The sequence below is a fragment of the Schistocerca americana genome, chromosome 2, assembly GCF_021461395.2.
Source record: "Schistocerca americana isolate TAMUIC-IGC-003095 chromosome 2, iqSchAmer2.1, whole genome shotgun sequence".
Lineage (NCBI taxonomy): Eukaryota > Metazoa > Arthropoda > Insecta > Orthoptera > Acrididae > Schistocerca > Schistocerca americana.
This window is the reverse complement of record NC_060120.1, coordinates 303,184,686-303,209,529: the sequence shown is the minus strand read 5'-3', so window position 1 is coordinate 303,209,529 and position 24,844 is coordinate 303,184,686. Positions and strand designations below refer to the sequence as shown.

Genomic DNA, 24,844 nt, shown 5'->3' with positions numbered 1-24,844 from the left:
ACATTTTGGCTCTGCCTGGACAGAAATCTACCTCAAATTGGCCTACAAAAACCACTTGCACTGAAGTGAATGTACATCACGTAAGATTTTTAATATTGTCTTCCTCTCTTTGTGCAAATTATTAGTCGTAGAAACCATTTTTGTGGGAAATTTAATGTAGTTTAATTTTGTACTAGGCTAAACAGTTTCCCTAGAGGATGCGGTTTTTGAGTTATTCAAGGCACCCCCACACTCAACGCCCACCGATCAGGATTTTTGGTATGTTGTTCATGGTACTCCGGCCTACCGCTTTACAAAAATTTAAGACTCCATGAATTATAGCCCACATAGGAGGTTTCTTGGTCTTCATTGACTCGGCTGTTATGCCACCAGCTATTCATACATTTACAAATAGTAAAATTGACGTGTGTGTAAATTTTACCATACAGTTTGGTGAATTTTAACAGTATAAAATTAACAGCTAAATCTTTTTGTTTGCCTGGCTTTCTTAAAATGAAAGTGCTATGCTTTCAAAGCTAAACATATTATCTTTTGCATAACACATTGCCCTGTCATTACCTTTACAGGAAAATTTAAGTCTAAAATTCAGCCCCTGTACATTTTTGTTCACAAAAATCAAAAAGTTGCCGATTGACTGCTTTGAAATTTGATGCAACATTACATGTGATTACATGAGTGTTTTTATATACCAATTTCATTCATATATACATATGTAAATAAGTGTGTAATACGTAATGGGGAATCTTGCTAAGTTCTTGACTGATTGACTTCAGATTTTTGCGCAATACTCTAATGAACCTTCAGACAGACAGTATGATATGAGGGTGTTACCAAAAGTCTCAAAAAGTACTTGATCTATTTACTTCATAGTTTCACACATACAGATGACGTGCTGTACTTGCTTTCTTCCTCCCCTGATGGTTTGCACAGAAAACAATAAAATTGTATTTCTGGGTTATCATAAGAATACTGTTACAGAATCTGAATTTGCAATAACAGTATATAAGGCTCAAGGTTGAGGGGGAGGGTGTGAGTAAAGGGACATAGAGAGCAGATAGACAGAGTGATAGGGCAGTAGGAGATGGGGAGAGAGGGGTGGAGAGAAGATGGACAAGAGGAGGAAGGAAGTGATGGATAGAGAGGGGGGAAGGAGGAGGAGATGAAAAAATAGGGGGAGGAGGAGGTGGAATGAGGTGGGGGAAAAGGAGATAAGGATGTACAGGGTGATCCATCTGAAGTTTCGGATGAGATTATCTCCGAACCCATACATCAGGTAAAAATAGTGGGTAAGACAAGTTCGTAAGCTCAAAGGGGGACAGCAAATGATACTACATGTAACCTCCAGTCCCTGCCCACTTGGGTGGGCTGGGGGACAACTTTTAAATCTTAAATGGAAACCCCCATTTTTTATTGCAGATTCGGATTCTCCATAAAAAAAAGTAATGAAGTTTTGTCTGAAACATTTTTTTAAGCCATTGACAGGTGGCGCTGAAATTGAGAAAAATTAAAATTGGGGATGAACTCAGATTTATTTAGAATGATCTGAGGAGGACGCATTTAATCGATACAAAATGTGCACCAATTCTTTCATTACGCCAAATTAAGCTATTTTTTTTTTTTTACACGATGTATCCTACCCGCCACAGTTTTTGGTGGCAGGAGGCGGAATGGTATTAAAACCTCATTAGGGAACTCATCACAATTGCATTACTCACCCGACTGTTGCGCTACCGTTGCCAAACTGTGAACTATGGCTCAGTATAAAGATCATTGCGATGCAATCAGATGTCACTTCACTTTCAGGTTGTGAACCGTAAACATCAACTGACAAAAGTAAATTAGTCTTTAGCGAAACATGGCTCACTATCCTCCTACAGAGATTGTTGATGTGATGTTAATTTTAGGTGAATGCTATAACAATTATGCTGCAGCACTGCAATTGTATGCCGATCGTTTCCCAAACAGACGACATCCAAATGAAAACATTATTCGAAACTGCAGTCAGCATTCTTGAAATGGATACATGCACCATCCACCTTGACATCGCGAATACAATGAAAATGATGCTCGTACCCTTACTGTCCTCGCCTGTGTTCACCTGGATTCCGAAATTAGTAGTTGTGCGATTCAGAGACAAACTGGAATACCGAAATCAGTTGTTTTGAAGATTTTGAAGGCACATAAATATCGTGCATATCGTATCACACTGACACAGGCATTAACACCGAAAGATATGCAAATAGGCGTGCATTACTGCCAATGGGCCTTGGAAATGATAAGATTTTTTTAGATATGTTATGTTCACTGATGAAGCCACATTCAAAAACAATGGTAAATTAAATCATCATGATTGTCATTATTGGTCCCCTGTCTATCCACACTGGCACAGACCCGTTGACAATCAACACAAATGGTCGTTAATGGTCTGACGTGGAGTTTTAAATGGTTACTTGATAGGACTGTAATTTTTTGACCAAAATGTTACTGGGGAATCTCATTTACAACTCCTCTGCCATGATTTGTTGGAGCTAATGGAAGATGTTGATTAGAAACTAGGCAACGAATGTGGTTCCAACAGGACAGAGCAGCTCCCCATTACGCTAAAAATGTGCGGAACGTTTTAAATTTAAAGTATCTTGGTCAGTGGATGCGGTGGACCAATTCAGTGGCCTCCACGTTCACCGGGCCTAACATCTCCTGATTTTTTTCTTGAGGGGTTATTTAAAAAATATTGTTTATGAAAGACAGTCCACAACCAGAAACAATATGGAGCAAGGCATTTGAAGAGTGTATGCAGCCATACCACGGTATGTGCCACTGAAAACTGTGGGCAACTTTCGCAGATGATTGACTTTATGCATTGAAGCAAATGGGGATAATTTTGAAAAATTTCTTCATGTCTAATTTCATTAATTAAGCACCCTAAATTGGGAGAGGCAAGGGGACTCTCACTACTGAAGCACCCCAACATGTGAAGCACCCCAGGGGAACATCATTCTACTACGTCCATGTCATTGTTCCTGGGTAACACTAAAAGTAAGATACAGTACATTTTGTACAAAAATAGCTTAATTTGGCGTAATGAAATAATTGGTGCACATTTTTTATCGATTTGAATCGACTTTCACGGATAATTCAAAATAAATCAGAGTTCTTCCACAATTTTAATTTTTTCTTGATTTCAGTGCCATCTGTCAATGGTTTAAAAAAACATTTAAGACAAAACTTGATTCCTTTTTCATGGAGAATCCGAATCTGCAATAAAAAATAGGGGTTTCCATTTAAGTTTTAAAAGTTTCCCCCCACCCCACCCAAGGGGGCAGGGGCTGGAGGTTACGTCTAGTATCATTTGATGTCCCCCTTTGAGCTTACGAACTTGTCTTACCCACTATTTTTACCCGATGTATAGTTTTCGAGATAATCTCATCCGAAACTTCAGATGAACCACCCTCTATAATTAGTTCCTGTACATATTAGAAACATGTGCTTTCTCTTTTCTTTGTTTTCCATTTAACCAGACTGAGCCACAGAAATGTGTAGAGGGCGTTAGCACACAGGGAATGAACTTAAGCAGACTGAGCTAGAGTCATTTGCAGTGATGAGTCGAAGATTAGCACCTTTGGAAGTGATGGAGTTAAGTGCTGATCTAAGAAGGGGAAAACAGCTGAAGGTGTGAATTGAAGTTCGTGTTAGGGAGAGCGCTGGACTACGGTAGTCCGTACAGCTACATTGATTATAGTGCTGTTGTGGTGTGATGGCTAGCATACCTCCCTCGTAAACAAGGAGACCCAAGTTCAAGTCTCGGCCATGGCAAAAATTTTAATTCGTTTCTTCAGCTTCCATCATTATGATGGGGTCAAGTTCATTTGTCATTGACCAGGTGAAGACTTATTGCTTTGGTGCATGACTGCCACTATGAAACATCCCATCTGTGTCATGATGTGTGGCTGCATGGCAGGTCATGGTATTGGACGTCTGGCAGTGTTAAAGGGCAACTTTACCACAAAAAGTACCAAGATGAAGTCTTAGTGTTGGAATTGCTGCCTGTATCCACTATATTTTTGAAGCTAACTGCCGTCAGTACATCTTTCAGCAAGATGGTGTGCCATGTCATACCATGAAAATCAATAACAATAGGTCCAGTAACCATGAAATTAATGTGCTGCCCTGGTCTGGCAACAGTACCAACCTAAACCCAATTGGGAACTTGTGGTCAATGCTTAAAATCATGGTTTCATGATGAAATCCAGTAACAGAGGCCATCATCAGTTCATGGTTCAGAATAATCGAACCAGAAAATCTTTGATGTTTGCTGGACTTGAAGCTGCAAAGAGTCTAGGCAGTGTTCAAATCAAAAAGATCTCCCATAAAACACTAAGAAACATTACCATAATTTTTGTGCCAAGTAATTTTGTAACTTTCTGAAATTGTTGAGTTGTGAGTATTTTGTTTGATTTTTTAATTAAATTTTTATATTTGAACTTTTATTTTCAAATAATATATGTTAAGGCATGTTTTCTGAAAATTTGTAGAGAATTATATGGTATAATTCAGCTAAAATAAATTCCTGAATGCAATATTTAATGAATCTCTACAAAGAGTCCAGAATTAATACTACTACTTTAGTTGAATAAGCCATTGGCATAATAGACCAAAAAAGGTTGAGTATGAGAAATAAGTCAGTTGGCTACAGATTTTTGTACAGTGTGAAGAGGGAGGGCCATGAACAATACACTAAAAATGCTGACCAATGGGGACTAATTGTGAAATTGGGATGCATTTGAAGGTCACTTTAGGATGTTTTCCTTGAATAATGTGAAAATCACGGTCTCTAGCAGAACTGTATCCCAGTACAAAATTAAAGAACATTAAATTTTCAACACAAAAGGCAATATTAATTTTTTTCTCTTGGACTATAGTTTGCATGAATCGAACAATACAATTTTGAAAATTATGCATAACATGCATGAGCTGTAGCTTAGGTGGTTTTTCTTGGCCAGTTTCAGATTGTTTCCTGACTTGATGGACCACAAGTCTCCTATTCCAAATTGCTCATCTCTACTTCCTCCACACCACTGTCGTACATTGTAAACAATTATCGTTTGCACCCTGTGTGAATGAAAGGTGCTTGTGAATTAGTACAAAATCACAGGGAAAATCCAATGGCTTTATAATTACTTTGTGGGACAATGTTTTCACAAACTAAAAGATCACTTCTGCACTTCTTCAGAAACTATCACAATGTTTGCTTAGCTTAGTTGCAGCGTAATGGAAGATAAAATCTTTGTTGCAGATTATTTCAATTATGGCTTCAATGAAGAGACATGGCGTGCTTATTGTGAACGTCAGAAACGTATTCGAATACACGAGTCTGGTGTGGGCTTAGCACAGATTGGAAGCACCACTGCTGGTCGTGGAGCCATACCTGTTGCAATCACCAATGACAATTCTAAATATTCAGGTTTTATGGGACCAAAGAAAGCAGGCCCACCTCCAGGAAGAAAAATGGGTGGTACTATTGACGTAATAGGTGGTGGTGGGTTGGCCTCACGAAGAAATTTGGAGAAAGGCACACCACCAAAGGAGAATGTCATTCAGGTACATCCTGATAGAACTGTCACGTATGATGCTTTAAAATTCTGTTAAGTGACATTTCATCCTGTGTAATTTTATTAAGTAACTTTCCATTTTGTGTTCTGTTATTACATTTTTTTTCAATGCTAGTCAAAGATATTTTGTTGATAATAGGGAACTGTCCATGGGAATTTACTTGTGTTTTACTGTTGAATAAATCTACAAAATAAAATAATTATATGTACACCCCTCTGCACACGCGCACACACACACACACACACACACACACACACACACACACACACACACACACACACAAAGTTGAAAATACCTTTATTTACCAAGTAGAACAAACAAAACTGAACATATGTGCCATTTTTCTAAGGGTTCCTGAATAAAAATGACATTGGTGAATGCACATTTGTGGATCAGATTCAAAATGTAATGAGTAAACAAGGTAAAGGATGTTTGCAGTGTCACCTTCATATCTAAGTATACACATATATTGTGTCAGTTTCATTTCTTCTTGAGATAATAACAATGATAGTAGTCATAAGTGAAGAAATGTCAAGTATTCCATATTACATCCTATTGCATGATGTAGGAGAACAGAAGACTGTAAAATATGAATACAGGAAAATCCCGATAATAATGAGTGTCCAACACAGAAGTGCTGTATGCAGAAACAAAATCCAGAATGCCAACAATTAAAACTGCCAAATAACATCTGGTCGAAACTTTGTGAAATATAGACTGTGAGCACAAATTTGACAACAGAGTTTGCTATCTCACTAACCATTTTAAAGATCCACTAGGATTCGATGTGCCACAACACAAGACTAGCAGTGTACAGCATGCATGTAGGGACCCATTGCAAAAATGACTAACTTGATTGTACTGTTTTGTAACCTATTTCCATAGCTTAGTTTGGGGTTGGGTTGATTTGGTGGAAGAGACCAAACAGTGAGGTCATTGGTCTCATCAGATTATGGAAGGATGGGGAAGGAAGTTGGCCAAGTCATTTCAAAGGAGCCGTCTCGGCATTTGCCTGAAGCGATTTAGGGACATCACAGAAAACCTGAATCGGGATGGCCAGGTGCGGAATTGAACCATCGTCCTCCTGAAAGTGAGTCCAGTGTGCTAACCATTGCGCTACCTCGCTCGGTCATAGCTTAGTGGTAAGCTTGGCTGACTAACATTTGGAGGATTGGGATTCGATTCTGGTACTGCCAGGAATTTTTTCATTGGTGGGAGATGGTATGGGATGCACTCAGCCTCATGAGGCCAACTGAGAAGCTACTCAACTGATTAATAGTAGTTCCAAGGTCAAGAAACCAGACAAAAACATGGATAGTGGTGTGCTGGCCACATGCCACTCCATACCACATCCAGTGATGCCATTGGCAGAGGATTACAAGGTGCTCATTGGGTCCAATTCGCATGTCTAAGACCAGAATGTGGAACTTTGCTAATTTATTGCACTATTTTGTTGATATGGAATACATCAGCTTACCATTTACGTGTAGTTGTGTATATTAGATATGGAGAACTAGATAGGTGAAGTAGAGAGATTCTTGCCCCAGTAAGTTATCAGTGAACCACACAATTTAGCGTATAAGAAGCAGAAGTATCCAATAGGTAGATAATACATGGCAAGTAAATGTATTTTAACATAGCTCGCATTTTATTTGTTGATTCAGTAATTTCCACTTTAAAATGTGTTTAAACTAAAGTCCCAGATGGCTGTTTGGCTAAAAAGACAACACTGGCCAAACACATCTATTATTTCAGTGAATGATAAGAGAGTGTCCAATGCACTCTTTATATTCAAACAACTGGAGGGGTCCTAGATGTTTGCCAAATGAGAGCACCACTATGCAATTCGTAGTGTATCTTCAGAAAAGATAAAAAATTATCAATATTTGGAAGGATTTTTTTCTATCAGCAGTTTTTATACACAAGTTTTCCTCACGTTTGTTGTGCGTAGATGCTTGAATCTTTACTACTAAGCGTTATCACATTGTAACCAAACAGTAATAATGAGAAAATAGTAGTTGGAAGTATCATAGTAAAGAGCACGTGAATAACCTGACTTTTGCCAGGTCACCAGAGTTGCATTCTTCACTATGAAAAAGTTGGGATGTAAAAGAGAGTGAATGGTTTATTGGCATACAGACAAAGAACAAAGAAGCTGCTCTGAGGGATACCAAGAATCTGATTTGAATAACTAATGGGAACTATGGAAGAAATGCTTGATGAACTTTCTGAAGAGATCGGAATAACAAAATAAAGAATGTTATGATTGCACATGTAGTAGATGAACAAGAAATCAGTGATAACCATTAGATCAAAAAGAAATGGAAGATGGTATTTGAATATTATGGTGAAAAAGGGGATACTTCATTAAGAAATAGGCCAAAAATAAAAATCAGATATGTAAAGATGGGATGACACAAGGGCCAAAATAATGAAGAAACAGGAAGCTAGTACAAATAAACTCAAGCAGAGAAGATGGGTTTCATTTATGTGTGTAACTGCTATGTATATATTTCTACTGTGCAGGAGAGCTGATATCCTATAAGGGATTGTTGTGAACCTCCAGTATAGAAATTATGCTTTCATGATTGTTGGTAATTGGCACATGTGCATTCAAAATATGAAGTTTCGTTAAATGAACATAAATTTCTGAAACTGATGGTATGGTATGGTATATATAGTTCACAGAAGATTTTTACCTGAACTACCTGATCATCAGTAATCCAAATGTGATAACATCATACAATAATTTTCTGGAATATTGTTGTTTAATATTTTGAGATTTTGGTAATGTTTGTGTATTTTCAACAAAGAAACAAATGAAAACGTAGTCGCTTAGGACATTTTTCTTGAATTCATGTTCTTATCAAGAAAATATCTTAAGTTATTGGATTTAATGGGAGAAAAGATTCATGTCAGAATGTGTATCTTGAGCACTTTATTATTAGTAATTGATATTGGGGAGTTTATAATTTTATTGTGCCAATGGGACTTGGGGAAGTGAAATTTTTATTGAAAATCATGCATGATAGTGAACATTACCATAAAAAAGTGAAAACAGATCCATTTAACAACTCTTTCTCTACCTCTAAAGCAAAGATAAAGTAATTGGCTTCTGAAGGGTGGGTAATATTTCATAACACATTAAAACTCCATACGACCAGTACAGCTATTAGTGTCATCCGGTAGTTGATCATCCCCCATAAGGAAGAAATCAAAATAAATTCATAGTTTACTCTTGCAAACAGCACACCTTATTCTGTATAGAATTTTCATGCACTTGTTGCATCAGACAAAGCTGTTATTTTTATCTTTTTTTCTTGGGATAAATATGTGAGAAATACTGTCACTGAATAATTTCCTTTACGTTGATTTGCATTGCAGGTTATGACAGCAGATCGACGGGAATATAGTAGGAAACCACCATTTCCAGACATGACTGTACCACCACCAACTACAATTCCGCCAGCTTTTGAACTGCCTCCTCCTCCACATGGCGTAATACCTCCAGTACCAACATCATTTCCTCCACCTCCCCCACCTCACATTGAGCCATATGGAAGTGAATTCTACACGCCAGAGGCAGATCCTTACTATCAGTCTTACGAACCAACTCAGGACTCTCAGTGGAATGATCCTGTAAGTATCATTTAATTATTTCTTGTTTTTATTTTTTCTAGATAAGGTGTAAAGTAAAGATAATGACTTACCATATGTGAGGGGTGAACATAAAATTTTAATTGTAGCCTTGAAAAAATAAAACTTCAATTATGAAATTTGGTGTGATGTTAATCCTCTTCTACGTATTGAACCTCCATTGTGACACTTTTTCCGTGTTGGTAGATGACTTGGCAGAGACCTTGATTGAAGGAGTCTGCATTTTTGCTGTTCATTGTAAAGGGGCAGACTCCTGTAACCTCGTTAGGCAATATTTGTAGTATGCTTATGTGACAGTTTGCGCCTTACAGCCGAAATCTTTCAGCATGACACCATGGCATTCCCAAAAAATGGTCAAGTCACCTTGCTTCATGATAGTTGAGTATTTGCCTCTATAAATGGCAATGAATCTACTTTTTCACAGCTTTCTTTGCTCTTTCACCGTGGGGGTCATAGCACTTGGGGGCATAGCTCTCATCAGTGGTGGTAGGCAGCTAAATAAGTCATCTGGCTTGATCCAACTCAGCTGCTGCCTCAGTTCAGCAGACTCTTTGAGTGGGGGTGAGCAGTTGTGAAACTAAGTGGACAGCAAACTTCATCATTTCCAGAGTGCCGTGCAAGACTTGCTTGACTTTTCACATTTCCCAGTATCACCTCAATTTGTATACACACCAGAGCACCAGAAAGTCTTTCTATTGCCGGCTCTTCACCTAGGGATTGTCTCCCACTTTGTTCTTTGTCATTCAGACTAATTTGACCACACTAGAAGTGCCTGTGCCACCTAACCACTGCATTATGTGAGAGCCTGGTAAATGCTACACAGGGTAGCCTCACGGTCTGAGGCGTCTTGTCGCAGTGAGCGCGGCTCCCTGCATTGGAGGTTTGAATCCTCTCTCGGGCAGAAGTGTTTGTGTTGTCCTTAGCGTGAGTGAGTTTAAGTTAGATTAAGCAGTATGTAAGCCTAGGGACCGATGACCTCAGCAGGTTGGTCCCATAGGAACTTACCATAAATTTCCAAAATTTCCTGGTAAATGTTGTGTGTTGAGCCCCCTTCCATTTTTTACAAGTGAAGTACGGCTTATATATATTTAACATGCACAAAAATGATTGGAAGAGTTTTCTCTATCACGTTAAACAACATTTCTCAAATGATCTTTCGCTTTTATTAATTTATAAGGAAAAGTATCTTAAATATGCATGGAGTGTTGGCAGTGGCAGATAATTTCAGAAATTGAAAATGGTTCAGCCACCAGGAAACTTGTTCTTATAACGGCATCAGTGGCAACGGGAAGGGGGAAAACTCATTCAACTCAAATTTCACAACTTACCTGATGAATTAGCACCCATATTGTCACATCAACAGTAGACCATTGTGTTTACCAAGAAAGAGAGAAATTGTGAAAAGTAGCATTATACAGTGATTCTGCCGTCCACAAAGACTATAGTTATGGGAGGAAAGGAAGTGTTGGAAAAATCATCTTAAGTAAGAATGTTCAAATCATAAAGGGATTTGGATTCCATATGACAAACTAACAATAAATCATGATTTTTGAAAACTGTATAAGTCCAGCAATGACATTACATTATGTGACTAGTTTTGGAAATAAATATCCTGTGAATTGGAAGGAACCTAGAAAAGTGTGTACTAAAATGTGTTTTAGAGAACGTGAAATGCATGGCAGGGAGTACATAATAGCAGAAATAGGAATGTAAATCGTTGAAGAGAAAATGGTTAGTGGGAGTTGGCTATTCTGCTAAGTTAGAAAGATACTTTTGGACATTTCATGTTGTACACATAGAGGCAATGGAACACTAATACAATAAACAAAAAGAATGAGCTAGAAGGGATAATTCCACTACATGATTGTTTCAGTTTGTGTAGGTACGAAGATCCAAGTACTTCACCATAAATCATGACTAACTTTCAACGAAACAAATACTAGAGCAAATAGAAATGTGGTACAGGAAATGAGGTTTGCTGTTAAAAGGTACTTCTGTAACACAAATGTAAGTGAAAACTGGATGACAGTAATTTTTTTGAGTATGTATTTAGCAAACTGTAGGCTTTTAAAAGATGTATATGTTACCAAAATGGTGTCCAAAAGAACGGAGACCATTTTGATCCTGTGGCTATTATGAATCAAGACAAGGGAATGAATGACATTTACCTGCTAGTGGCTCATGATTTACATCAATGGGGAAAGTGAAAGATTGTGCCATTCCGAAATTCAAACCCCAGGTCTCCTGCTAACTAGGCAGATGTTTCTCCACTAAGCCATCCAGACCTAGTGATCATCACAGCTGCACAGACAACCCTGGCATGCCTCCCGTGAGGCCCAATTTATCCACTAATTCAAATACTACTGACTTAGTGCCCATGCCCATTATTCTCATTACTCACAACGTTTCACCAATTCCTGTAAGAATTAGTGTGAGGTGTGCACCTGCACTAAAGGGATCATTGGCCACCATCGCCTTGATTGTATACGTGTTGTCTGTTTTTTCAGACATGCCCACAAGAAGCCAAATGTCATTAATTCCTCTGTGTGTTGATTCATAATGGCTGCAGGATCAAAATGACATCTGTTCTTTCAGACATGTGCAGTAGAGCAGACACCACATATACAATTAAGGAGGGGCTAGTCAGTGATCACTTCAGTGCAGATGTCCATCACAAAACTTTTACGGGAATGGGCTAAACGCAGTGAGTAGTGAGGATAATGGACAGGTGTATTACACCAGTAGTGTTTGAATTAGTTGGAAAATTTTGTCTGTGGGAGGCATGCTAGGGTAGTCAATGCAGATGCAATGATCACTGTGTCTGTATGACTTAGTAGTCAGAGCGTCTTCCTAGTGAGCAGGAGAGCTGGGTTTGAATCCCGATCTGGTACAAATTTTCAACTTTCCCCATTGATGTATATCAGTGCCCACTAGCAGCTAACTGTCATTAATTCCTTTGTGAGTATCAAAAGATTTATTTGTGTGTTTTATCAATGGTACATCTGCAAGTTGTACCACTTACGAGTTACCATTATACACATGAGCTACACAATTCATAAAATACATGAATAAATGCTTTTCAGCTTTATTTTGCCTTCTCCATGTATATTCAAATAAATAAGTCAAACAACTCTTTGCACAGCTTTGGTCCTTGTAATATTTTTTTAATAGCAGCCCATGTTTCTTCAGTGCTGTTTGTCTGTGCTCCTGTAGTTGGGATTTTGATATGGAGGCTGTGGTTTGTGGAGAAGTGCTTGGAATCCATCATTTAGGCACTTGTATGAACCAAAACATTTAGACGCCATAATTGTCCCAGGTAAGATATTTTCTCATATCATGTCCAAAAGTACCTCCATTGAGTTTTCTTTGACAAAACGTAGTAAACACTTATCCGTGGCACTTTCAATAGCACCAAATACCCACAGTCATGTTGCACTATTTCTTCTCCCAAATTTTCTTCCCCCATGTACGGATTCTTGCCGCCAGGGGACTCATGGCTCTTCTGTGAGTTTGTGCGTGATGCACTCCTGGCCCCAAGCTTTTGTGGCCCTCGCTTTCTTCCTGGGCTATGTTCCCTTTCCTTTACCCCTCCCCCCTGTCCTCACTCCTTCCCCTCTGCTCCTGCCTTCCCTTCTCATGGTGTTGTTGCATACATCAGCCTGGCTGTCTTTCTGGTTTCTGCTATCTCATGTGGTTTTGTTCCTCTTGTTTTCTTTTCACCTTTTCTTTGGCCCCCCTTTGGGGTTTGATCTCCCCTTCTAAATTTTGTCCCCGTAGTGTGAGCCAACTGGAGAACACCACCTTACATAGCATCTTCAGTGAGTGGCCTTACCACGTATTCCATCTTTTTCTTGATGCCGTTGTCCTTTAACAGTTTATAAACAGCACAGTAGCCAACCTGTGTGTTGGGGTTGTTATGTACCCTTTTGGTTGATCGCCCTAACAACACAGGGATTACACTTCTGATATCTGATCTGTTAACTTCCCGTGTATGTCTAAGAGTGGTTACTTGTCACTCTCTAGCATTGGAACTAGCAGCAGCAGCCACCATGCCAGACGGCCCTTGCTGCGGTTGTGTGGTGCCCAGGGGGAGACCGCAGATTGGAGTAGGTGGTATCAGGATGTGCGCTTTGTGTATGAAACACATTAAGCTTCAAAAAGCTGGCCATTCTTCTCGTGCCATCTTTCTAGTTGACAATGGAATTTCAGTGCTGCTTCTTATGACTCTGTGACCTTCCCTTCCCTGACTACCCCTTGGGAGGAGGGCCAGGCTTACTGGCTTAGGGTGAAATCCTTTTCCCACTGCCTGATCTACAACCGGACTGAAGGGTCACTTTCGCCACCACAAAGCCATTGTCTTCTGTGGAAACTATCAAAGTCAATTTTGGTGAAGTATACTCTCTGAGTATGGGGCAGTCGGGCTTGCTGTTGATCAAAACTACTTCCACCATCGAGTCTACAGCCCTTTGTGCCTGTGACCATCTTGGCAACATCCCATTGTCCAGTACTCCTCACCAGTCTTTGAATAAGGTTCAGGGAGGCATCCTTCAAACTCATAAGGAGCTACAGGCCAATCTGGAATGGTGGAGCATTAATTTTGTTCAGCTTGTTCAGAAATGCTATAAGGGCAGTCACATTGATACCAGCACCTTTCTCTAGACCCTCCCAGAGAAGGTAAGGGCTATGGTTTATCGGTGTGATGTAAAGCTGTCCTTCCCAGCACTCATGAGGTTTTTTTGGTGTTAATGTTTTGGGCATATGTCCTCCCATTGTACAGTGGGCCCTCTATGTGATGAAAGTGGACAGCTTCTCCATGAGGAGAGCCCTTTTTGTTCTGCCGCCCACCAGTGCTAATTATCAAGACCATCACCCTGCACCCTCACTGGATTACCCAGTTTATAAGAACAGAAAGAAGATACAGGATTACAAATCCATTGATCGCTAATCCTACGCTGAGACTTATTGGAAGTATGACAGTCCTACCCTGTGTCTGTGACTTCTAACTTTGTCACTGTTACGTACCTTGCCCCCCCCCCCCGCCCCCCTCCTTCCCTCTTATCTCAACCCTCTCCTCTCCCACTCCACTGCAGTTCTGACACCTTCCTCTCCAGGTGCCACTCTCCGTACCCATCCAGAGAAGTGTCCTCTTTCTCTGTTGCCACCTTCCACAGATGGAGCCCAACCTTGAGCCCTTTCTGCCACAAAAAGTCGGCCACAGGACCCACAGTATGTGCACCTCAAGGTTCCCTATGCTCTCTCTGTCTTTCACTGGAGCCTGTCCCCTCAATCTATTAAAGAGGATGAGGAGAAGAAGAAGAAACATAAATCCCACAACAAGCCCCCCTGCCCCCTCATGGCCTAAGTCTGACCTCTTTATTTATGGGTATCACCCTGTCCTTGTTGGTGATGGATGGTGACCCAGCAGCATGACTGCCTTCTGCCTACTCATTTCCCATTTGGATCCCCATTTCGTGCTTATTCAGTGGAATTGTAATGGATGCTACTATTGCCTTCCAAAGTTGCAGTTATTTCCTTTTACCCCGCAGATTGTATTGTTATCCAAGAATGTCATTTTACTTGTACTCAGTCACCGGGCCTTAGTGGTTCCTCGCTATGTCAGAACCAGGTTGGCCCTTTGAGGCCTTCCAGTGGTGTTTGCACATTGGTGCTTGTCGACATTATTTGTACAAGGATCCCCCTTCATACCACTTTGGAAACAATTGCTGTCCAAGTGGACTTGTATGCTGCAGTCACGGTTTGCAGTCTCTATCTTCCTCCCGACAGGCCACCTGCCCTAACTGCCCTCCTTCAGCAGCTTCCCCCTCTCTCCCTCCTTCCCTTTCACCTCCTTGGTGATTTGAATACCTTTCACCCCTTGTGGGGCAGTGCTTTATAGTATAATCAGGTTTTCCTCATGGACACTTTTCTTGTGGACCTCGACCCTTGCGTACACTAGTTGTGCATGATGACCTCTGCAATAGCGACCACTTTCCATTGATTCTCTCATCCCCATCCCACCATCCAATGGTCGGGTTATCCTGCTGGGCTTTCCATCACATTGGTTGGCCTCTATATATCTATCAGAACATGTCAAGTTGTGCTGATGAAGTTTCCCGTGACCCATCTGACACAATTGTTTGCGCCACCGGCATTGCTGCCCCCTTCTCGATGGGTCCCTTTTGTCCCCAGGCAATCCTAAAGTAGAACCCAGCTATTCACATCACCATCCATTATCGCCACTGAGCCTTGCAATACCTTAAGTGGCATGCATCCTCTGCCATTCTTATTACCTTTAAACACCTTCACACCAAAGCTCATTACTTAAACAAACCAAGCAAGTGGGTATGTTGGGAATGCTTTGTCTCCTCCTTAGGTTCTTCTTTCCTATCATCACAGGTGTGTGCTACACTCTGCATCCTCCTATATTAACCAATGTTCATTTGCCATCATGGGCCCTGCCCTACTGGGTGGCCTTTGTATGGGTCCATCAGTTCTTGCAGAACACCTTGCAATGGCAGCATATTCCTATCCATGTGCCTTCCTCCTCCATAAACTGTGGGCTGATGCTTCCCACATACAGGGTGATTATAATTAAAGTTAAACTTTCAAACCGCTGTAGAAATAACACCACTGGTCAGAATGACATCAAATTGCAACGGAATATGATCGGAGAAGGGAGAAAATGTAGGGCAGAAGAAAAATAAATAGTTACAAAATGTAGCAATAGATAGCTCTGTAAGCATCATAATTTTTTAGTGGTTGACGAGAAATGACAAATGAATCATACAACAATGCCTAAAGCGTACATTTGAACAAGCTGTACTACTCATTGTGCATAGGTGTACAGGTGTGATACTGTTAGTTACGTAAGCAAGGCGATATCGGATCAGATGGGATAAATTGGTTTTTAATTACCCTGAGGCCAAAAGTTGCATAAAAAGCATCAATCAAAATTAGATCAGATTTCTAATTTCCATGTGACTGGTGCAAAATGTTCAGTATGCTGTCCACCGTTTTCTGCAACTAGTTGAAATTGAGAAACAGCATGTTCAAGAAGTGACCGAAGTGTTTCTGGGATCACATTCAGAATGTGTTGCACAATGCGTACCTTCAGTGCAGCTAAGTTTCCAATCAGAACACTGGACACAACATTTTTCAGATAGCCCCACAGCCAGAAGTCACACAGATTAAGATCAGGTGATCGGGATGTCCAGGCTGAAGGGAAATGGTGGTTGATGATACTAGCATTTCTGAAATGGTGCTTTAGCAGCTGCTAAACTGGATTTGCAATGTGCTGAAGTGCGCCACCTGGCATAAAAATGATCCCATCCACACTGTTGGAGAGCTGGAATGACGTGGTTGGGCTAAAGACACCCATAGCACTTACCAGTGACGGTACAGGTAATGGGACCAGAAGCAGCTTTCTCTTCGAAAAAATATGGCCCTATGATAAACGATGTCGTAAACCTGCACCACACAGTGACCTTTTCAGGATGAAGTGGTACTCGTTGATTTGTGTGTGGATTTTCTGTTGCCCATATTTGACAATTCTGTGTATTGACATATCCTGTCAGATGGAAGTCGGCTTCGTCTGTCCACAAAATCTTCCACGGCCAATCATTGTCCACTTCCATGTGAGCAAGAAATTCTAAAGCAAAGGTCTCTCTTGCTGGCAGGTCAACAGGAAGCAACTCGTGCAAATGGGTTATTTTGAATGGATAGCAAAGAAGGATGTTTCGTATGATTTTACGCACCGTGCTCACGGGTATGTCCAATGTTCGGGCAATTCTTTGTGCGCTACACGTTTGCGCACCACCACTCATCTCCTCCTGCATTGCTGTGGCTGTTGCTTCCACTAATGTCGAATAAATTCATTTCCTCCCTCTGCCAGGTTGCACACAAAAAGAACCAGTCTTTTTGAATTTCTGAATCATTTCCTCCAGACCCACGAAGTCGTCGGATGAAGGCGTTTCCTTTTTTTTTTTTTTTTTTTTTTTTTTTTTTTTTTTTTTTTTTTTTTTTTTTTTTTCCAAACTCTTTAGCGTCCGGAACTTCTGCAGAGTGACATGTGCACAGTCATCATTCTTGTAATGCAGCTTTACAAGCAGAGCGCGATCCTCCATTGAGACAATCATGATTAATGTCACAGACACAAAAGGAGGAAAAGCCATGTACCCAGTGTGTTTATACGAACTTCAGTGGGTTGTGTGCAGGACAGGTGTTTTCATTTACGTATCCTGACACATACAGTGCCATCTATTGATCAATTTTCACATTTTTTTTTTTTCCTCTGCCATACGTTTCTCCTCATGTTTGATAATATTCTGTTGCAATTTGACAGCATTCTGACCAGTGGTGTTATTTCTACAGCGTTTTGAAAGTTTAACTTTAATTTTAATCACCCTGTATGTTTTAGCCCTTGTCAAGCAGAATCCTACAGTGAACTTTTGACTGAATGGGAACTCCTTCTGCCCCTTCCCTCTTCCCACTATTCAGCCCTTGGCCTCGATTCCATCCATAAACAATTGCTTCAACACCTCAATCATCCACAACAACAATATCTTCTCCAGATATTTAACCTTATTTTGCTCCAACATGTTTTCCCTCTCAGTGGAAGGACTGTATTGTTGTTTCCTGTCATTAAGCCCAGTAACGATCTGTTGATCCTCTGTAGTTACCATCCGATCAGTCTCACCAGTGTCCCCTGCAGGTTATTTGAATGGGTCGTCGTTTGTTGGCTCTTCGAATCTCAGGACCTTTTGTTGCCCCTACCAGAGTAGCTTTTGGGTGGAACAGCCTCCGATTGATCATCTGCCTCAATTGGAAACTGCAGTTTGATAGACCTTTTGTCAGCACTGCCACCTTGTCACAAATTTCTTCAATCTTCCTAAGGCCTATGAGACGACTTGGGACTTGGTGCCATCACATCTTACACTGATAGAGTGCGGTCTTTGGATCTCCCTCTTCATTTTTATTCACCAGTTCCTGTCATTCCACAATCAGCTCCCCACAGGCCCAAGAGTATGGTGTTCCACAGGGCTCTGTATTATGTATCCTTCTTTTCCTCATTGCGTTAATGGACTTGTGGACTCTGTTGAACCATTGGTCATTCCTGTTCTGTATGTGGATGAGTTCTATATCTGGGCTAGTTCCCACTTGGTGACCTCTGTGGAATAACAGCTCCAGCATGCCATCAACTGCAATTCTGCCTGGACTCATGGTTTTTTGATTCTGCCCCCTTAAATCGCAGGTAGTGAATTCCTGTTGCCTTACTACTGTCCATTACAGTCCAGAGCTCAATCTCAATGCCAAGCACCTGACCGGTGCCCCATTTCCATTTCTTGGGTCTGCCATTTGACAAAAAGCTTTTCAGGAATGGTTTTAAATTAGATTTAAAACTTGCTTCACTACCTGTCAGACATTTTATGTTATTGGACAAATGATCAAAAATTGTTGTTATATATCAAACTCCTTCTGAGCAACTAACACCTTTAACACTGCGTTATAAAGGTCATTTTTTCCTGTAGTGTTGTACGTACGCATGTCACTATTTGTCTCAAATTGTGACGGACTATTTATGATGCTGAAAATTATTCAGTGCGATATTATTGCGTGGAAATATGAAAAATATGTCAGGAGGTTGATATATTTGTTTTCAAGATTAGCAATTATACAGAGAGCAGAAGTAGCTGAACTTAATTATTTGAGGAGATCAATAATATTATTCTTCCAGTTTATGTTTTATCAATATGTACACCAAAAAATTTGGAGCATTCTACCCTACTTACTGACTCCTTATCATGCGCTACTTCAATTGATGGTATGGCTCTATATGTTATACAGAAGCGAATGTAGTGTGTTTTTTGAAAATTTAGGGAGAGTCCGTTTTCAGAGAACCTCTTAATTATTCTTTGGAAAATACGATTTACTAACCATAGCTATGGCATAGGAAAGCAGGAGCTGGGATCAACCAACCAAAGGGGGGGCAGAGTCAACAACAAGACTACTGACAGAGGGCAAAACAGATATCTCCACTGGATCCAAGAGGAGCAGTATGGAAGGGAAAGTTGAGTCATAAAGCAAAACTGGTATCTTTTGCGAACAATACTATTGTTGCTATAGATCCCATTTGAGAGAAAGCAACAGAAGAGTCAGTAAATCATATTTTATATGATGGAGGATCGCGCTCTGCTTGTAAAGCTGCATTACAAGAATATTGAGTGTGCACATGTCACTCTGCAGAAATTCCGGACACTAAAGAGTTTGAAAAAAAGAGAGGAAAAAAAAAAAGAAAAAGCCTTCATCCGATAACTGCCGTGGGTCTGGAGAAAATGATTCAGAAATTCAAAAAGACTGGTTCTTTTGGTGTGCAACCTGGCAGAGGGAGGAAATGAATTTATTCGACATCAGTGGAAGCATTGGCCACAGCAATGCAGGAGGAGATGAGTGGTGGTGCGCAAACGTGTAGCGCACGAAGAATTGCCCGAACATTGGACATACCCGTGAGCACGGTGCGTAAAATCATACGAAACATCCTTCTTTGCTATCCATTCAAAATAACCCATTTGCACGAGTTGCTTCCTGTTGACCTGCCAGCAAGAGAGACCTTTGCTTTAGAATTTCTTGCTCACATGGAAGTGGACAATGATTGGCCGTGGAAGATTTTATGGACAGACGAAGCCGACTTCCATCTGACAGGATATGTCAATACACAGAATTGTCGAATATGGGCAACAGAAAATCCACACACAAATCAACGAGTACCACTTCATCCTGAAAAGGTCAATGTGTGGTGCAGGTTTACGACATCGTTTATCATAGGGCCATATTTTTTCGAAGAGAAAGCTGCTTCTGGTCCCATTACCTGTACCGTCACTGGTAAGTGCTGTGAGTGTCTTTAGCCCAACCACGTCATTCCAGTTCTCCAACAACGTGGATGGGATCATTTTTATGCCAGATGGAGCACTTCAGCACATTGCAAATCCAGTTAAGCAGCTGCTGAAGTGCCATTTCAGAAATGCTAGTATCATCAACCACCATTTCCCTACTGCCTGGCCATCCCGATCACCTGATCTTAATCTGTGTGACTTCTGGCTGTGGGGCTATCTGAAAGATGTTGTGTCCAGTGTTCTGATTGGAAACTTAGCTGCACTGAAGGTACGCATTGTGCAACACATTCTGAACGTGATCCCGGAAACACTTTGGTCACTTCTGGAACACGCTGTTTCTAAATTTCAACTAGTTGCAGAAAACGGTGTACAGCATACTGAACATTTTGCACCAGTCACATGGAAATTAGTAATCTGATCTGATTTTGATTGATGCTTTTTATGCAACTTTTGACCTCAGGGTAACTAAAAACCGATTTATCCCATCAGATGCGATATGGCCTTGCTTACGTAACTAACAGTATCACACCTGTACACCTATGCACAATGAGTAGTACAGCTTGTTCAAATGTACGCTTTAGGCATTGTTGTATGATTCATTTGTCATTTCTCGTCAACCACTAAAAAATTATGATGCTTACAGAGCTATCTATTGCTACATTTTGTAACTATTTATTTTTCTTCTCCCATACATTTTCTCCCTTCTCCGATCATATTCCGTTGCACTTTCATGTCATTCTGACCAGTGGTGTTATTTCTACAGCGGTTTGAAAGTTTAACTTTAATTATAATCACCCTGTATGTGGGAAGCATGAGCCCACAGTTTATGGAGGAGGAAGGCTCGTGGATAGGAATCTGCTGCCATTGCAAGGTGTTCTGCAAGAACTGATGGACCCATACAAAGGCCACCCAGGAGGGCAGGGCCCGTGATGGCAAATGAACATTGGTTAATATAGGAGGATGCAGAGTATAGCACACACCTGTGATGATAGGAAAGAACAACCTAAGGAGGAGACAAAGCATTCCCAACATACCCACTTGCTCGGTTTGTTTAAGTAATGAGCTTTGGCGTGAAGGTGTTTAAAGGTAATAAGAATGGCAGAGGATGCATGCCACGTAAGGTATTGCAAGGCTCAGTGGTGATAATGGATGGTGATGTGAATAGCTGGGTCTACTTTAGGACTGCCTGGGGGCAAAAGGGACCCATCGAGAAGGGGGCAGCAATGCCGGTGGCGCAAACAATTGTGTCGGACGGGTCACGGGAAACTTCATCAGCACAACTTGACATGTTCTGATAGATATATAGAGGCCAACCAATGTGATGGAAAGCCCAGCAGGATAACCTGACCATTGGATGGTGGGATGGGGATGAGAGAATCAATGGAAAGTGGTCGCTATTGCAGAGGTCATCATGCACAACTAGTGTACGCAAGGGTCGAGGTCCACAAGATAATTGTCCATGAGGAAACCCTGATTATACTATAAAGCACTGCCCCACAAGGGGTGAAAGTTATTCAAATCACCAAGTAGGTGAAAGGGAGGGAGGGGGAAGCTGCTGAAGAAGGGCAGTTAGGGCAGGTGGCCTGTTGGGAGGAAGATGGAGACTGCAAACCGTGACTGCAGAGTACAAGTCCACCTGGACAGCAATTGTTTCCAATGTGGTATGAAGGGGGATCCATGTACAAATAATGTCGACAAGCACCAATGTGCAAACACCACTGGAAGCCCTCAAAGAGCCAACCTGGTTCTGACAAAGCGAGGAACCACTAAGGCCCGGTGAGTGAGTACAAGTAAAAAGACATTCTTGGATAACAATACAATCTGCGGGGTAAAAGGAAATAACTGCAACTTCGGAAGGCAATAGTAGCATCCATTACAATTCCACTGAATAAGCACGAAATGGGGATCCAAATGGGAAATGAGTAGGCGGAAGCCAGTCATGCTGCTGGGTCACCATCCATCACCAACAAGGACAGGGTGATACCCATAAATAAAGAGGTCAGACTTAGGCCGTGAGGGGGCAGGGGGGCTTGTTGTGGGGCTTATGTTTCTTCTTCTTCTTCTTCTTCTTCTTCTTCTTCCTTCTTCTTCTTTTTTTCATCCTCTTTCATAGATTGAGGGGACAGAGCCCAGTGAAAGACAGAGAGAGCATAGGGAACCTTGAGGTGCACATACTGTGGGTCCTGTGGCCGACTTTTTGTGGCAGAAAGGGCTCAGGGTGGGGCTCCATCTGTGGAAGGCGGCAATTAAGAAAGGGGACACTTCTCTGGATGGGTACGGAGAGTGGCACCTGGAGAGGAAGGTGTCGGAACTGCAGGAAGGGGGAGAGGAGAGGGTTGAGATAAGACGGAAGGAGAAGGGGAAAGATACGTAATAGTGCCAAGGTTAGAAGTCACAGGCACAGGGTAGGACTGTCATACTTCCAGTAAGTCCCAGCGTAGGATGAGCGATCAATGGATTTATAATCCTGTATCTTCTTTCTGTTCTTATAAACTGGGTAATCCAGTGAGGGTGCAGGGTGATGGTCTTGATAATTAATGCAGGTGGGCGGCAGAACAAAGGGGCTCTACTCATGGAGTAGCTGTCCACTTTCATCACATAGAGGGCCCACTGTACAGTGGGAGGACATGTGCCCAAAAAATTAACACCAAAAAAACCTCATGAGTGCTGGGAAGGACAGCTTTACATCACACCGATAAACCATAGCCCTGCCCTCCTCTGGGAGGGTCTAGAGAAAGGTGCTGGTATCAATGTGACTGCCCTTACAGCATTTCTGAGCAAGCTGAACAAAATTAATGCTCCACCATTCCAGATTGGCCTGTAGCTCCTTATGAGTTTGAAGGATGCCTCCCTGAACCTTATTCAAAGACTGGTGAGGAGTACTGGACAATGGGATGTTGCCAAGATGGTCACAGGCACAAAGGGCTGTAGACTCGAAGGTGGAAGTAGTTTTGATCAACAGCAAGCCCGACTGCCCCATACTCAGAGAGTATACTTCACCAAAATTGACTTTGATAGTTTCCACAAAAAACAATGGCTTTGTGGTGGCGAAAGTGACCCTTCAGTCCGGTTGTAGATCAGTCAGTGGGAAAAGGATTTCACCCTAAGCCAGTAAGCCTGGCCCTCCTCCCAAGGGGTAGTCAGGGAAGGGAAGGTCACAGGGTCATAAGAAGCAGCACTGAAATTCCATTGTCAACTAGAGAGATGGCACGAGAAGAATGGCCAGCTTTTTGAAGCTTACTGTGTTTCATACACAAAGCGCACATCCTGATACCACCTACTCCAATCTGCGGTCTCCCCCTGGGCACCACACAACCGCAGCAAAGGCCGTCTGGCATGGTGGCTGCTGCTGCTGCTGCTGCTGCTGCTGCTACGAGTTCCAATGCTAGAGAGTGACAAGTAACCGCTCTTAGACATACACGGGAAGTTAACAGATCAGATATCAGAAGTGTAATCCCTGTGTTGTTAGGGTGATCAACCAAAAGGGTACATAACAACCCCAACACACAGGTTGGCTACTGTGCTGTTTATAAACTGTTAAAGGACAACGGCATCAAGAAAAAGATGGAATACGTGGTAAGGCCACTCACTGAAGATGCTATGTAAGGTGGTGTTCTCCAGTTGGCTCACACTACGGGGACAAAATTTAGAAGGGGAGATCAAACCCCAAAGGGGGGGCCAAAGGAAAGGTGAAGAGAAAACAAGAGGAACAAAACCACATAGAAGAGCCATGAGTCCCCTGGCGGCAAGAATCCGTACATGGGGGAAGAAAATTTGGGAGAAGAAATAGTGCAACATGACTGTGGGTATCTGGTGCTATTGAAAGTGCCACGGATAAGTGTTTACTACATTTTGTCAAAGAAAACTCAATGGAGGTACTTTTGGACATGATATGAGAAAATATCTTACCTGGGACAATTATAGCGTCTAAATGTTTTGGTTCATACAAGTGCCTAAATGATGGATTCCAAGCACTTCTCCACAAACCACAGCCTCCATATCAAAATCCCAACTACAGGAGCACAGATAAACAGCACTGAAGAAACATGGGCTGCTATTAAAAAAATATTACAAGGACCAAAGCTGTGCAAAGAGTTGTTTGACTTATTTATTTGAATATACATGGAGAAGGCAAAATAAAGCTGAAAAGCATTTATTCATGTATTTTATGAATTGTGTAGCTCATGTGTATAATGGTAACTCGTAAGTGGTACAACTTGCAGATGTACCATTGATAAAACACACAAATAAATCTTTTGATACTCACAAAGGAATTAATGACAGTTAGCTGCTAGTGGGCACTGATATACATCAATGGGGAAAGTTGAAAATTTGTACCAGATCGGGATTCAAACCCAGCTCTCCTGCTCACTAGGAAGACGCTCTGACTACTAAGTCATACAGACACAGTGATCATTGCATCTGCATTGACTACCCTAGCATGCCTCCCACAGACAAAATTTTCCAACTAATTCAAACACTACTGGTGTAATACACCTGTCCATTATCCTCACTACTCACTGCGTTTAGCCCATTCCCGTAAAAGTTTTGTGATGGACATCTGCACTGAAGTGATCACTGACTAGCCCCTCCTTAATTGTATATGTGGTGTCTGCTCTACTGCACATGTCTGAAAGAACAGATGTCATTTTGATCCTGCAGCCATTATGAATCAACACACAGAGGAA

At 41.4% G+C, this 24,844-nt stretch overlaps 1 protein-coding gene across 4 annotated transcripts in view; it reads left to right on the top strand.

Moving 5' to 3' along the window:
• The window catches only part of LOC124593722 (pre-mRNA 3'-end-processing factor FIP1), a 108,857-nt gene that overhangs the window by 67,727 nt on the left and 16,286 nt on the right, over window positions 1–24,844 (top strand). For all 4 annotated transcript variants that reach the window (XM_047132037.1, XM_047132036.1, XM_047132035.1 and 1 more), the window contains exons 5-6: window positions 5,294–5,598; window positions 8,995–9,249. In XM_047132037.1, coding sequence (XP_046987993.1) covers window positions 5,294–5,598; window positions 8,995–9,249 — 560 coding nt within the window. The remainder of the gene's footprint in view (window positions 1–5,293; window positions 5,599–8,994; window positions 9,250–24,844) is intronic.